We start from the raw sequence: 15,258 nt of genomic DNA, 5'->3' as shown, positions 1-15,258 counted from the left end.
TACCCCAAGTTAGTTCTAAACTCTAATAAAATTCTATAAAAATAGCCCTTTATCACGCTGTGTCTCACCTCTTCATAGGGAAGTGAAGTGAAGTGAAGTTGCTCAGTCGTGTCTGACTCTTTGCAACCCCATGAACTGTAGGCTCCTCTGTCCATGGGATTTTCCAGGCAAGAACACTGGAGTGGGTTGCCATTTCCTTCTCCAGGAGATCTTCCCAACCAAGGGATTGAACTCGGGTCTCCAGCATTGTAGGCAGACGCTTTACAGTCTGAGCCACCAGGGAAGTCCTCATAGAGAAGTGTGTTGAAATCTCTATCTCCTATTTGTTTGCTGCTGCTGCTGCTGCTAAGTCTCTTCAGTCGTGTCCAACTCTGTGCGACCCTATGGACTATAGCCTGCCAAGCTTCTCTGTCCACAGGATTCTCTAGGCAAGAATACTGGAGTGGGTTGCCATGCTCTCCTCCAGGGGATCTTCCTGACCTAGGGGTCAAACCCGCATCTCTTACGTCTCCTGAGCTGGCAAGCAGGCTCTTAACTACTAGCATCACCTGGGAAGCCCCCTATTTGTCTAAGCCACCTTCTTTCTCCTATTTGTCTAAACCATCTTGCTGTTTCTTTTCCTGCTATTGCTGGTCAGTCTGGGCTTTCGTGACTTTTGTCCGAATTAACTGCAATAACTTTCTAGTTACCTGCTCTTTTATCCAGTCTATTTTGCTTCAAAATGTTGCTGATTTTGGAGTTCAGTTGATTCATTGAGTCAATGACACTAATCCCTCTAGCTCTAGCCCCGTGCATCTCCACTCAACTTTAGCCAAATGTGAACAGCTGTATTTGTGAACTCATTGGTCAGACACACCGAATTAAGCATAACTTTTCAAACACACCATATCGTTTCACACCTCTGTGCCTCTCAACACATGCCATTTCCTCTGCCTAAAACAAAGCCCTCCTAGTTCACCATCTACTGACTTACTCTTTATGTCTCAGGACAAGCCTGAATCCTCTGCGGGGCCTCCGCTAATCTACCTCTTTAATTGGATGTTTTCCCACACATGACCTTATGGTGTCTTGTGCACACTCCAAGGACAGCATTTATTATAGTATTTGCTCCATGATGATTGCTTGTTTGGATACCCCACCAAACGCTATGGTCCCCAAGAACAGAAACTATAGCTCAAGAGACTCACAACTCTAATCAATATCAACACATGCATTGATTTTATAGAATACTTAGATGTATTGTATGCCTTCTTGTAAATATACAATATACATATCTCACTTTGGAGTGATATAGCCATCATGAAGAACACTTAATTTTTGAAGTGAGCTATAATACACTAAATTTTCAGTATGCACAGGAATTCTTTTCCCTGCACAAAATAACCCCAGATTCTCATTATAATATTGGGTCTGAATTATAATATTGGGTCTGAATTCTATAAAATGCTCTCAACTCTCTGGCAGACCATTAGCTCTGACTACTGATTGTCACTGTACCTATCTTTGGCAATTGAATGACCCTTGTATTTGACATTTTAAAGTCTTGAGTGAGGGAACCACAAAAAGAAATAAGAAAAATTAAAATAATAGTAAACAGACTCTAAATCAAGCCATGCAAGTTCCCTATAAGTAGAAGTTGCTAACTTTAAATGCACTGCTTTTGCAATATATCAATTTATAACTGTTTTCCCTTCAATTCTGATGCTTGTGGAAGATGATTTTTGCTTAAATGTAGATTTTGGTATTACAAAATAGAAAGGTCTAAAGGGAATAAAATAAAAACACAAAATATAAAGGAAAATCTCTCACCTTGGTTGAAATCTCAGCAATCAAATTCTGCTTATTTGGATCCACAAAATCCACAGACTGACCTTCAAATTCAATCTTCCCAAGCATGGTACCCTATCAAATTAAAAAATTAGAGAGTTAACAGGGGGCAGTGATGCAGGCGCTGGCAGGATAAATTCACAGGAACTTACACAGCCGCTCCAATATTTAGATGTCTTTATAACTACTCATAACCATCAGCAGATCTTCATCTTCTCAACTCGGAAAGATGAACCAGTTTGTACGGTACATTTTGGGAAACATGCTCGGAAGTAAAATTACTTCTTTTAGGGCTGAGATAGTCACCTGGGGTAAGTGAAGTCAAAGGATAACAGAATTTGGGTTGTCAGGAAGTGCAAATCAGAGTATTTAGTGTACTTATGACCTAAAACTACTTCGTTGGAGATGTGGCAAGATAATAGATTGAGAAAAAAAAAAAAGGAAATCTAAAACTTGCTGAAAATTGAAAAAGAATGGAAATATTTTAAAGAGTAAAATTCACATGCAAAAAAAAATGTGAAATGTTGTATAAGTCACAAACTTTGAGAAATGGCAATGAAAGTTTCATTTTTTACATATGCTAATAAGGGCTTGAAATTTAGAGAAGGCTTAACCTTCTATAAAGTTTTCACAAATTAGCCTTGCTAGCCAGAAGGCAATGGCACCCCACTCTAGTACTCTTGCCTGGAAAATCCCATGGATGGAAGAGCCTGGTAGGCTGCAGTCCATGGGGTCGCTAAGAGTCGGACACGACTGAGCGACATCACTTTCACTTTTCACTTTCGCGCATTGGAGAAGGAAATGGCAACCCACTCCAGTGTTCTTGCTGAGAATCCCAAGGACGGGGGAGCCTGGTGGGCTGCCGTCTATGAGGTCGCACAGAGTCGGACACGACTGAAGTGACTTAGCAGCAGCAGTAGCAGCAGCCAGAACATGGCAAATGTCTTCATATTATTCTTTGCTCTCCTGAGATTAGCTTATTTATTAGTAAATCTAGTTTGACCTATTTAGAAAAATGTTATATTATGTTTAGTAATGAAGACTTTATTGAGAGGGGAAAAGATTTTTTTAAATGGCATATTATGTTTCATAATGATGACTTTATTGAGAGGGGGAGGAGATCAAAATAATTTACTGATTTGCTTTTCTCCGAGGAAATTGTTGCACTAAAGGGAATAGAAGAAAGTCTTTATTTCCCTCTGAAACATATTTCTTAGGGGAAAAAGTAACTTGGGAATGAGCTGATGCTAGTACATCATCCAGACAGTTATTTCAGTGTGATTATTACAACCAGAGTACTATCTCAAACACTGGGAAAGACAGTGAAAACCATCTTTCACTTCCATACTGGATTATTAAGTTTCATGGTGGCCTCCACTTACTTTTATAGTCCAAATCACAGAATTCCTTGACTATATTTATGGATTCCTAATTTTGAACTTTCAATAACCTCAGATATGCAGATGATACCACCCTTATGGCAGAAAGTGAAGAGGAACTAAAAAGCCTCTTGATGAAGGTGAAAGTGGAGAGTGAAAAAGTTGGCTTAAAGCTCAACATTCAGAAAACAAAGATCATGGCATCTGGTCCCATCACTTCATGGGAAATAGATGGGGAAACAGTGGAAACAGTGTCAGACTTTATTTTTCTGGGCTCCAAAATCACTGCAGATGGTGACTGAAGCTATGAAATTAAAAGATGCTTACTCCTTGGAAGGAAAGTTATGAACAACCTAGATAGCATATTCAAAAGCAGAGACATTACTTTGCCAACAAAGGTTTGTCTAGTCAAGGCTATGGTTTTTCCTGTGGTCATGTATGGACGAGAGTTGGACAGTGAAAAAGGCTGAGCACCGAAGAATTGATGCTTTTGTACTGTGGTGTTGGAGAAGACTCTTGAGAGTCCCTTGGACTGCAAGGAGATCCAACCAGCCCATTCTAAAGGAGATCAGCCCTGGGATTTCCTTGGAAGGAATGAAGCTAAAGCTGAAACTCCAGTACTTTGGCCACCTCATGCGAAGAGTTGACTCATTGGAAAAGACTGTGATGCTGGGAGGGATTGGGGGCAAGAGGAGAAGGGGACGACAGAGGATGAGATGGCTGGATGGCATCACTGACTCGATGGACGTGAGTCTGAGTGAACTCCAGGAGTTGGTGATGGACAGGGAGGCCTGGCGTGCTGCAATTCATGGGGTCGCAAAGAGTTGGACACGACTGAGTGACTGATCTGAATCTGAATCTGAATTTTGAACTTTGGTTTTCAGTTCTTATTCCCTTTTACTTTAAGCATGCTAAATGAAAAACACCCTTACTCTCCAACCTAAGACTCACAGAGCTAAAAGCCACAACATACATTTTTAATATGAGCCCATATTACTCATAATCAAATATAATAGGCAATACCACTATTTTGCTTGCTAATCTATTCAGCCAGATTTTGAAAACCTAACTACCTCTGATAAAAGCAGTGCTCAGTCATGTCTGACTTTTTGAGACTCCAGGTAATGCATCTGCCAGTGTCCTCTGTTCATGGAATTTTTCCAGACAAGAATACTGGAGTGAGTTGCCATTTTCTACACCATTGACAAAAGCAACGTTCACCTTAAACTAATATATCACATGAAGAACATAATATGGTCTTATATTTTCCCAAATTACTAAGCCTGTCTATATTGTATCCAATCTGCCAATTCTACAGCTGAATTTCCCAATTTTATTCCCCTCCCATCTGGCACTCTCATCATTCTTTACTGCTCCCACAACATCATCGGGCTAAGAAAATGCAAAAGTCTACCTGGGATGTATAATCTACGTATATAACCTAGAACATTTATTCTCAGGAAAATCATGGAGGAGGGAATGAAATCAGAGGTAGAGTAGAAGGACTGCAAACATTCCCTCTGTCTTCCTTCTGGTCATAAGTATGTGGCCATGTTCTTCTTTTTAAAGCTTTCTTTCTGTTTACAGAGAACCTGAGTCAATATGTATTCAAATAAGGAATTTCAACAGATTTTCTTGGAGAACCTTTCTCACTTTGAAATTGTATCTATCTTTTTCAAGAAAATGTATAGAATATAATGAGAAACCTTTAATGGCATTTAGGGAATTTAGTTAGCATTCACGAGATAAAGTTTCTTTCTGGTCTGGGATATGAAGGTTTCATGTAAGAAAAAAGTGTCCACCTCTTATAACAAGGAGAAGGAAGCAGATGGTGATGAGACATTCTCAGAGGAAGGGTCAAAGATTTCAGCAAGCAGATAGAAAAGCAACAGACAAACTTACCTTCATCTTGGTCACTGGAACAATTTTAAGAAAGACTATTTGAATTTATCTCTGGGCTTTCTATTTTGTTCCATTGATCAATATTTCTGTCTTTGTGCCAGTACCATACTGTCTTGATAACTGGCTTTGTAATAGAGCCTGAAGTGAGGTAGGTTGATTCCTCCAGTTCCATTCTTCTTTCTCAAGATCACTTTGGCTATTCGAGGTTTTTTGTATTTCCATACAAATTGTGAAATTATTTGTTCTAGCTCTGTGAAGAATACTGTTGGTAGCTTGATAGGGATTGCATTGAATCTATAAATTGCTTTGGGTAGTATACTCATTTTCACTATATTGATTCTTCCAATCCATGAACATGGTATATTTCTCCATCTATTAGTGTCCCCTTTGATTTCTTTCACCAGTGTTTTATAGTTTTCTATATATAGGTCTTTAGTTTCTTTAGGTAGATATATTCCTAAGTATTTTATTCTTTCCGTTGCAATGGTGAATGGAATTGTTTCCTTAATTTCTCTTTCTGTTTTCTCATTATTAGTGTATAGGAATGCAAGGGATTTCTGTGTGTTGATTTTATATCCTGCAACTTTACTATAGAAAGCCCAGAGATAAATCCACGCACATATGGACACCTTATCTTTGACAAAGGAGGCAAGAATATACAATGGATTAAAGACAATCTCTTTAACAAGTGGTGCTGGGAAATCTGGTCAACCACTTGTAAAAGAATGAAACTAGAACACTTTCTAACACCATACACAACAATAAACTCAAAATGGATTAAAGATCTCAATGTAAGACCAGAAACTATAAAACTCCTAGAGGAGAACATAGGCAAAACACTCTCTGACATACATCACAGCAGAATCCTCTATGACCCACCTCCCAGAATATTGGAAATAAAAGCAAAAATAAACAAATGGGACCTAATTAAACTTAAAAGCTTCTGCACAACAAAGGAAACTACTAGCAAGGTGAAAAGGCAGCCTTCCGAATGGGAGAAAATAATAGCAAATGAAGCAACTGACAAAGAACTAATCTCAAAAATATACAAGCAACTCCTACAGCTCAACTCCAGAAAAATAAATGACCCAATCAAAAAATGGGCCAAAGAGCTAAATAGACATTTCTCCAAAGAAGACATACAGATGGCTAACAAACACATGAAAAGATGCTCAACATCACTCATTATCAGAGAAATGCAAATCAAAACCACTATGAGGTACCATTTCACACCAGTCAGAATGGCTGCGATCCAAAAGTCTACAAATAATAAATGCTGGAGAGGGTGTGGAGAAAGGGGAACCCTCTTCCACTGTTGGTGGGAATGCAAACTAGTACAGCCACTATGGAGAACAGTGTGTAGATTCCTTAAAAAACTGTAAATAGAACTGCCTTATGACCCAGCAATCCCACTGCTGGGCATACACACTGAGGAAACCAAAAGGGAAAGAGACACGTGTACCGCAATGTTCATCGCAGCACTGTTTATAATAGCCAGGACATGGAAGCAACCTAGATGTCCATCAGCAGATGAATGGATAAGAAAGTGGTGGTACATATACACAATGGAGTATTACTCAGCCATTAAAAAGAATACATTTGAATCAGTTCTAATGAGGTGGATGAAACTGGAGCCTATTATACAGAGTGAAGTAAGCCAGAAAGAAAAACACCAATACAGTATACTAACACATATATATGGAATTTAGAAAGATGGTAACAATAACCCTGTGTACGAGACAGCAAAAGAGACACTGATGTATAAATCAGTCTTATGGACTCTGTGGGAGAGGGAGAGGGTGGGAAGATTTGGGAGAATGGCATTGAAACATGTATAATATCATGTATGAAACAAGTCACCAGCCCAGGTTCGATGCATGATACTGGATGCTTGGGGCTGGTGCACCGGGATGACCCAGAGGGAGGGTATGGGGAGGGAGGAGGGAGGAGGGTTCAGGATGGGGAACACAGGTATACCTGTGGCAGATTCATTTCGATATTTGGCAAAACTAATACAATATTGTAAAGTTTAAAAATAAAATAAAATTAAAAAAAAACAGCAAAAAAAAAATTTTAGCTAAAAAAATAAAGTCCGTTTTGTCTAAAAAAAAAAAAAGAAAGACTATTTGAGGTAGCACATAGAGGGCTCATTTAATATACTCACAAATTTCACAAACTCCTTCAAGAGGACTAAATAAATAACAGCCCTAGTGCTGTACACTTCCTGGTTTGCATCTTTCAGCAAGTAGGTATTCAATTTAGGCAAAATTCTTATGCATCTAGCTCGCTTCTCCACTTGTTTCACTAGCCCTGTCACATGAGCTGCATCACCAAGGCTTTACTTGGGATTGTGAACATAGAGTGGGCACTGAATTAACTACTGCTGAGGGAATTAATCTCAAAACCACTCATGAACAAACATCCCAATCAAGTATTCAGTCTTGAAAGTCACATCAAGTAACTGAAAAAGTAAAACAGGATGACAGAGACCCAAATGACAGAAATGGGCTGGATTTGTTCTTTTACATACCAATGGGTTCTTTGGGCACTGAGGAAAAAAATACATACATACATATATATGTATACATAGTTATATGTATATATATGTATGTATGTATACATAAACATATATACGTATATACGTATATATAAACATAGATTTGGCTAAATATGATTATTATACCTTATCTCGAATTATTTTAGTCAGCATTCTTGTATCCACTCCATAAATTGCAGGGACCTGTGGAAGAACAAAAAAAAAAAAGGGTAGTGACAGTAAAATTCGAGGAAATTAGGTCCAGCATAGTGTTTTCAAGTTACCAACTTAACATCATCTGTCTACTTGAGCAGTAAATAATTTCCCTACTCCTTCTTTTCTCTGATCTAGCATGACTGTGTTGTGAGAACAAGGTAAATTGCTGTTCCTGCTGGGCATAGGACTCTTAATACCCAGACCATTCCTCAGAATGAAAAATGAGAAATTCTGAACATCGATCTTCTACTAAGTTTTGTTACCTTTAATCCAGGATGTTAAACACGTAACAAAATTTTATATATACATGTATATTTTAAACTAAAAGAATTTGTGAAGTGAACTCCATAAGCAAAATTACATCAATTAAAAAAATTACATAAATTATATGCAAACACATGATTCTGGCACATAGTAGGCAATCAGTGGGTTTACCTGGAGATGGTTCTAGTTGTTCAGCCACTCAGTTGTGTCCGACTCTTTGTGACTCTGTGGACCGCAGGACAGCCGGCTTCCCTGTCCTTCACCACCCCACCGAGTTTCCTGGAGGTGCTTCTTAAGCACCTGTGTTAAATTTTGCCTAGTCTATTAGTCAATCAGGCAACACTTCCACTTGATTTAGTTTCTTTGACTAGATTAGATAGGGATAGATGTGGTATCTATCCCTCGTATCCAGTTTTGCTTTCTGTGGTTTCAGTTACTGCTATTGTCAATAGTCTAAAAATATTTTTTAAATGGAAAATTTTATAAATAAACAATTCATAAGTTTTCAATTGTGTACCATTCTGAATAGTGTATGTGAGCCACGCCTTTGCCCAGCGAATCCCACCTTGAGTCACTTAGTAGCCAACTAAATTACCAGATTTATGGCTGCAATATCTCAGTGCTGTGTTCAAGGAGCCCTATTTTACTTAATATTAGCTCCAAAGCACAAGAGTAGTGATGCTGGAAATTCAGATGTTCCTTTACTGTGCCTAATTTATAAATTGGATTTTGTCATAGGTATGTATACATAAGAAAAAATATCACATTAGTATATATATCAGTTCAGTTCAGTCACTCAGTTGTGTCCAACTCTTTGTGACCCCGTGGACTGCAGCACACCAGGCTTCCCTGTCCATCACCAACTCCCGGAACCTAATCAAACTCATGTCCCTCAAGTCAGTGATGCCATCCAACTATCTCATGCTCTGTCGTCCCCTTCTTCTCCCACCTTCAATCTTTCCCTGCATCAGGGTCTTTTCCAGAAACTAGAAACAGATTCTAGTTCTTTTTACTTTCACCAATTATCTGAGTGATGTATGAGCAAGGTGTCTTCCCTCACCTGTCCATAGAAGGAGGTAAACTGGCTATTATTTTGACCCTGTTCTACTCTATGTGTCTATGATTATGGAAGAAGACTCAAGGCACATTTTTAAAACAAGCTAACAAACCATGGATTAAGTTTATACTTAAACTATTAATACTGACACAAAGCAGTTATAATATCAGGTGCCTATATAACACAAAGGAAACATTAATGACAACCACAAAGAGGTAAATTCAGATAATGATTGAAAGAAACTAGAAAAGACCTGGGAGATAATACAGATGCTTTATTATCTCTTTTAACATTTAGCAGTTATGATATCCAGGAAACTAAGATCAATATTCTTTTTAATTGTTAGGAAGACGCAACACTGAGCCCCAATTAGTAGATGTTTGGGCTTCCTTGGTGGCTCAGATGGTAATGAAACTGCCTGCAATGCAGGAGATCTGGGTTTGATCCTTGGATTGGGAAAATCCCCTGGAGAAGGGAATGGCTAGCCACTCCAGTATTCTTGCCTGGCATGGACAGAGCAGCCTGGCGGGCTACAGTGCATAGGGTCACAAAGAATCAGACATGACTGAGCACCTAAGCATACACAGGCAGTAGATACTCATCAGAGTGTCAGAATTTTTCAGATTAATATTCTGTCAATTACAGGCCCAATAGCAACTTAAGAAAAAGCAACTACTATAATGGTAGAAATGAGGTTTAATATAGCAGGTCCATTAACTCTAATTACTCTAAGTATGTCTGACATTCAACCCAGGAGAATACTCTTATTTGATTAGAAAATAATACTCAAAGAAAGGCAGATATAGGGTTTCCCAGGTGGCACTAGTGGTAAAGAACACGCCTGCCAATGCAGGAGACATAAGAGAAGTGGGTTCGATCCCTGGGTGGGGAAGATTCCCTAGAGGAGGGGATGGAAACCCATTCCAGTATTCTTGCCTGCAGAATCCCATGGAGAGAGGAGCCTGGTGAGCTACAGTCTATAGGGTTGCAAAGAGTAAGACATGACTGAAGTGATTTAGCATGCAAAGTAAAGTTAGTAACTTTTTTCATTTATTACTTCAAATGAGATGATATCCAATTATATGTCATTGAGTCATTACCTTTAAGCCCAACAAGACCTGATGGCAATCTGTTCACATTCATTAAAAATTAAAATTAAGAAAGATTGCATGACCAGAGCAAGGTTACACAGCTAGTTAATGACTGAGCTGGTACAAGAATCTATGGCACAAGTTACATATCTAGATTCTGGTTAAAAGTGGATGGAGTAGTTAAGTTGTTCCAGACTACAGAGAATTCTAAAATTTTCTCTAACCCCTTTCCAGATTGAGAAAGGCTTCCCTGGTAGCTCAGTTGGTAAAGAATCCACCTGCAATGCAAGAAACTCCGCTTTGATTTCTGGGTGAGGAAGATCTCCTGGAGAAGGGAAAAGCTACCCACTCCAGTATTCTGACCTGGAGAATTCCATGGAATAGTCCATGGGGGTCACACAGAGCTGTACACTACTCAGCGACTTTCACTTTCACCAAGCGTGTATGAGTGCCACCTAGTGGATAAACTGAAAATATAATCTCACGGGCTAGCAAAGTAATGCTCAAAATTCTCCAAACCAGGCTTCAACAGTACGTGAACCATGAACTTCCAGATGTTCAAACTGGATGTAGAAAAGGCAGAGCAACCAGAGATCAAATGGCCAACATCTGCTGGATCATCAAAAAAGCAACAGAGTTTCAGAAAAACAGCTACTTCTGCTTTATTTACTATACCAAAGCCTTTGACATTGTGGATCACAACAAACTGTGGAAAACTTCTTAAAGAGATGGGAATACCAGACCACCTGACCTACCTCCTGAGAAAATCTGTATGCAGGTCAAGAAGCAACCGTTAGAAGTGGACATGGAACAACAGAATGGTTCCAAATAGGAAAAGGAGTACGTCAAGGCTGTATATTGTCACCCTGCTTATTTAACTTCTATGCAACATACATCATGCGAAACGCTGGGCTGGATGAAACACAAGCTGGAATCAATAACCTCAGATATGCAGGTGACACCACCCTTATGGCAGAAAACAAAAAAGAACCAAAGAGCCTCTTGATGAAAGTGAAAGCGGAGAGTGAAAAAGTTGGCTTAAAACTCAACATTCAGAAAACCAAGACAATGGCATCTGTTCCCATCACTTCATGGCAAATAGATGGGGAAACAGTGGAAACAGTGTCAGACTTTATTATTTTGGGCTCCAAAATCACTGCAGATGGTGACTGCAGCCATGAAATTAAAAAAATGCTTGCTCCTTGGGAGAAAAGTTATGACCAACCTAGACAGCATATTTAAAAGCAGAGCCATTACTTAGTCAAGGTCCATCTAGTCAAAGCTATGTTTTTTCCGGTAGTCATGTATGGATGTGAGAGTTGGACTATAAAGAAAGCTGAGCGCTGAAGAACTGTTGCTTTTGAACTATGGTGTTGGAGAAAACTCTTGAGAGTCCCTTCGACTGCAAGGAGATCCAAGCAGTCCACCCTAAAGGAAATCAGTCCTGAATATTCATTGGAAGGACTGATGCTGAAGCTGAAACTCCAATATTTTGGCCATCTGATACAAAGAACTAACTCATTGGAAAAGATTCTGATGCTGGGAAAGACTGAAGGCGAGAGGGGAAGGCGACGACGGAGGATGAGATGGTTGGATGGCATCACTGACTCAATGGACATGAATTTGATTAGGCTTCAGGAGTTGGTGATGGACAGGCAAGCCTGGTGTACTGTGGTCCATGGAGTTTCAAAGAGACAGACACGACTGATCGACTGAACTGATAAATTCCTCTGTTTAAAGAATGAGTTCTGGACATTCAGCCTATAGTAACAGAAGGAAGCGCTCTCTGAAACAAAAGGATCCCAAAGTGTGTGATCTGCCTCATCTGTTTGGCCCTTTGCAATTACATACACCTTCCCAACTTTCCAGGACCCCACCAATCATCCTTAGGTGATGCTGGCTGCTGGATATTTCTCACCTTTTCTTCCCGTAGCCACTGTCCTAGACTCTTGGTAGCCAGCCAGTGGTGGTAGTCATCACTATAATTCAGCACCAGCAAACCTGCAACCTAGAAAGACAGGCAGTCAGTTTTTTAAAGTGATCACAAAATGCTATCCAACTCTTTTAACTTGAGTCAGCTCAAATTTTTTATTACCTACCAACAAAATGGTTAAAATTTTGGAGACCTGAAGAACAAAATATGATAAAAAAATTTTTTTAAGATATATAGTCACTACCTTAATTGTCGTGTGGGGGACAGTCTTACCAGGTTTGCCAAATCAGAAGGCTAAACTAGATCTCCTTTCTCAGCACCCTGTATAAATTTTTGAATAGTTTATATGGTTCATATCTCCATGATATTACCCAAATTTACACTGAATAGAAATTTTTCATTGTATTTACTTTTAGGCTGGCATACATAAAGAGTAAGATTTAAAATATAAATAGCTGATACAGAGTTGATTCTTAAAATCCTTTTAAAAAGTGATTCAACACAAATTCTTGTAGCATCGCTGTTATCTGAACTTAAAACAACATTTTTACAAATGAAGCCACATTTCATCCACAGCATTAAGCATAAATACAGAGTGCCCTGAGAAATGAAATTCAGAATAGTTCCATGCTAAAACTTATTCTCATATACCTAGAAATGAGATTGAGACTATACATTTAATTATTTTTACTACAGGACAGAGGCCTAAACTTTGTCCAGCCTAGATTCTAAAAAAAATCAACTATACTTTTTAAATGGTCATCACTGGTACTACCTTAATCCCATCAGATTCCAAATATTTGCTGAGTCCCAGTTCATCCAGTGCAGCAGTGTCCGGGGCTCCACCATTCCCAACAATAGGATTGGCCATGGTAAGAATCTGCCCCTTGTAAGCAGGGTCAGTAAGAGCTTCCGGGTACCTGAATAAAGATGCCAAAAAATTACCAACAAATTCTTGATTTGTATACATTATCTAATTTATTCTGATTCTGCATACATGATCTGAATTATTTGACTCTTAAAAATTAAAGAACATGAGAATAGTCTTACAAGCTTGTCTCTAGATATTGCCAAACTTAGGTAAATTTTACACTAAAATATGGAAATGTATCCCATGATATTACTGATATGAAAAGACTCTTAAGTACTATGGCATTAGTTCAGTTCAGTTCAGTCGCTCAGTCGTGTCTGACTCTTTGTGACCCCATTAATTGCAGCATGCCAAGCCTCCCTGTCCATCACCATCTTCTGGAGTTCACTCAAACTCACATCCATTGAGTTGGTGATGCCATCCAGCCATCTCATCCTCTGTCTTCCCCTTTTCCTCCTGCCCCCAATCCCTCCCAGCATCAGAGTCTTTTCCAATGAGTCAACTCTTCGCATGAGGTGGCCAAAGTACTGGAGTTTCAGCTTTAGCATCATTCCTTCCAAAGAACACCAGAATGGATCTCCTTTAGAATGGGCTGGTTGGATCTCCTTGCAGTCCAAGGGACTCTCAAGAGTCTTCTCCAACACCACAGTTCAAAAGCATCAGTTCTTCAGTGCTCAGCTTTCTTCACAATCCAACTCTCACATCCATACATGACCACAGGAAAAACCATAGTCTTGACTAGACGGACCTTTGTTGGCAAAGCAATGTCTCTGCTTTTCAATATGCTATCTAGGTTAGTCATAACTTTCCTTCCAAGGAGTAAGCGTCTTTTAATTTCATGGCTGCAGTCACCATCTGCAGTGATTTTGGAGCCCAAAAAAAAAATAAAGTCTGCCACTATTTCCACTGTTTCCCCATCTATTTCCCATGAAGTGATGGGACCAGATGCCATAATCTTAGTTTTTTGAATGTTGAGCTTTAAGCCAACTTTTTCACTCTCCATGCACTACGGCATATTCTCATTTAATTTTCTATTCCCTCAGTTTCTTAAATTTTTAATACCTTGAAAAATTCTTCATAAGGTATTAATCTTTTAATTAATCTGTTTATTTTAATTGGAGGCTAATTACTTCACAATATTGTAGTGGTTTTTGCCATGCATTGACATGAATCAGCCATGGGTGCACATGTGTTCCCCATCCCAATATTGCTGTATTTAAAGTTTATAGATATTTTAATTCCCAATGATTCCCCTAGTACCAGATATGAGTGAGTCCAAACTGATATTTACTACTGATGGATGACAGTTTTGCCAAAATACTAACTGTCAAAAGTTGAGAAGTCTTTTTATCCTTTAGCATACTGAAGAACATACTGATTACATCAATGGTGGCTGCCTGGTATATATGTTTGTTAAAATTTATTGAATATTTAAAATACTAATTTATTCTCTATGAAAAAAATTAATAAATTTTTAAATACTTGATTTTTAAGTATTTTAGTTATAGAGAGGTATATGTTTGATAATTATCGTTATTATTGATAGTATATGTTTGATAGTATTTTTTATTGAATAAAATCAATGCTACAAAAATTGATCAAAAGCATTTCTGTCTTCTAAATTAGAAGATTCCAAGTAACTATTTTAAAGTAAGGATATGGAATTAAGAATAAATGCAGAGAGCTTTATTTTAAAGTGTAAGGAGGGAAAAATAAAAATACATGTATTCTTGTTTTTGTTCTATAATAAATAAAATTATATATAAAATGTTTATTCTTAATAATATGAAATATTATTCAGGATCTAGCTATAGCTATTCCATATTTTGAAATACACTGCAATGAGATTTTTTCCACTCTCCTACATTTTTACTTCCCACAGAGCGAGTTAAACCTAGTCTTTCTTGTGGATTACTATTGAAATTGAATTTAGGTGCTGAGGGGGACAGAATGACAACCTCAAAACCTCTGCTCCGGCAGTAGTCAACATGAATTCTTCAACCCCACCCAGAATAACTCCTCCCAGAACTCCCTTGTCAACAGAATAACTTCTCAGCTCAGCAAACTCTTAAGTGACGAAAGTGCTGTGATATTTACACCTACCCACACCCCCATCAGCTAATTTCTCAAATGTCTCTGGCCTGTCAGGAACTAATAATTTTTTAAACCAAAGCTTACACAC

The 15,258-nt window shown here is 38.5% G+C and overlaps 1 protein-coding gene across 1 annotated transcript in view; it reads right to left on the bottom strand.

The window, feature by feature from the left end:
- Positions 1 to 14,449, bottom strand: part of CPS1 (carbamoyl-phosphate synthase 1) — a 121,896-nt gene extending 107,447 nt beyond the window's left edge. The window contains exons 1-5 of the mRNA XM_055574458.1: positions 14,337 to 14,449; positions 12,981 to 13,125; positions 12,191 to 12,280; positions 7,792 to 7,848; positions 1,810 to 1,902 (exon numbers count right to left, since the gene is read on the bottom strand). Coding sequence (XP_055430433.1) covers positions 1,810 to 1,902; positions 7,792 to 7,848; positions 12,191 to 12,280; positions 12,981 to 13,125; positions 14,337 to 14,449 — 498 coding nt within the window. The remainder of the gene's footprint in view (positions 1 to 1,809; positions 1,903 to 7,791; positions 7,849 to 12,190; positions 12,281 to 12,980; positions 13,126 to 14,336) is intronic.
- Between the last annotated feature and the right edge of the window lie 809 nt (positions 14,450 to 15,258).

The sequence above is a fragment of the Bubalus kerabau genome, chromosome 3 (genome assembly GCF_029407905.1).
Source record: "Bubalus kerabau isolate K-KA32 ecotype Philippines breed swamp buffalo chromosome 3, PCC_UOA_SB_1v2, whole genome shotgun sequence".
Lineage (NCBI taxonomy): Eukaryota > Metazoa > Chordata > Mammalia > Artiodactyla > Bovidae > Bubalus > Bubalus kerabau.
The sequence above is the reverse complement of the archived record's forward strand: the minus strand, read 5'-3'. Positions and strand labels throughout refer to the sequence as shown.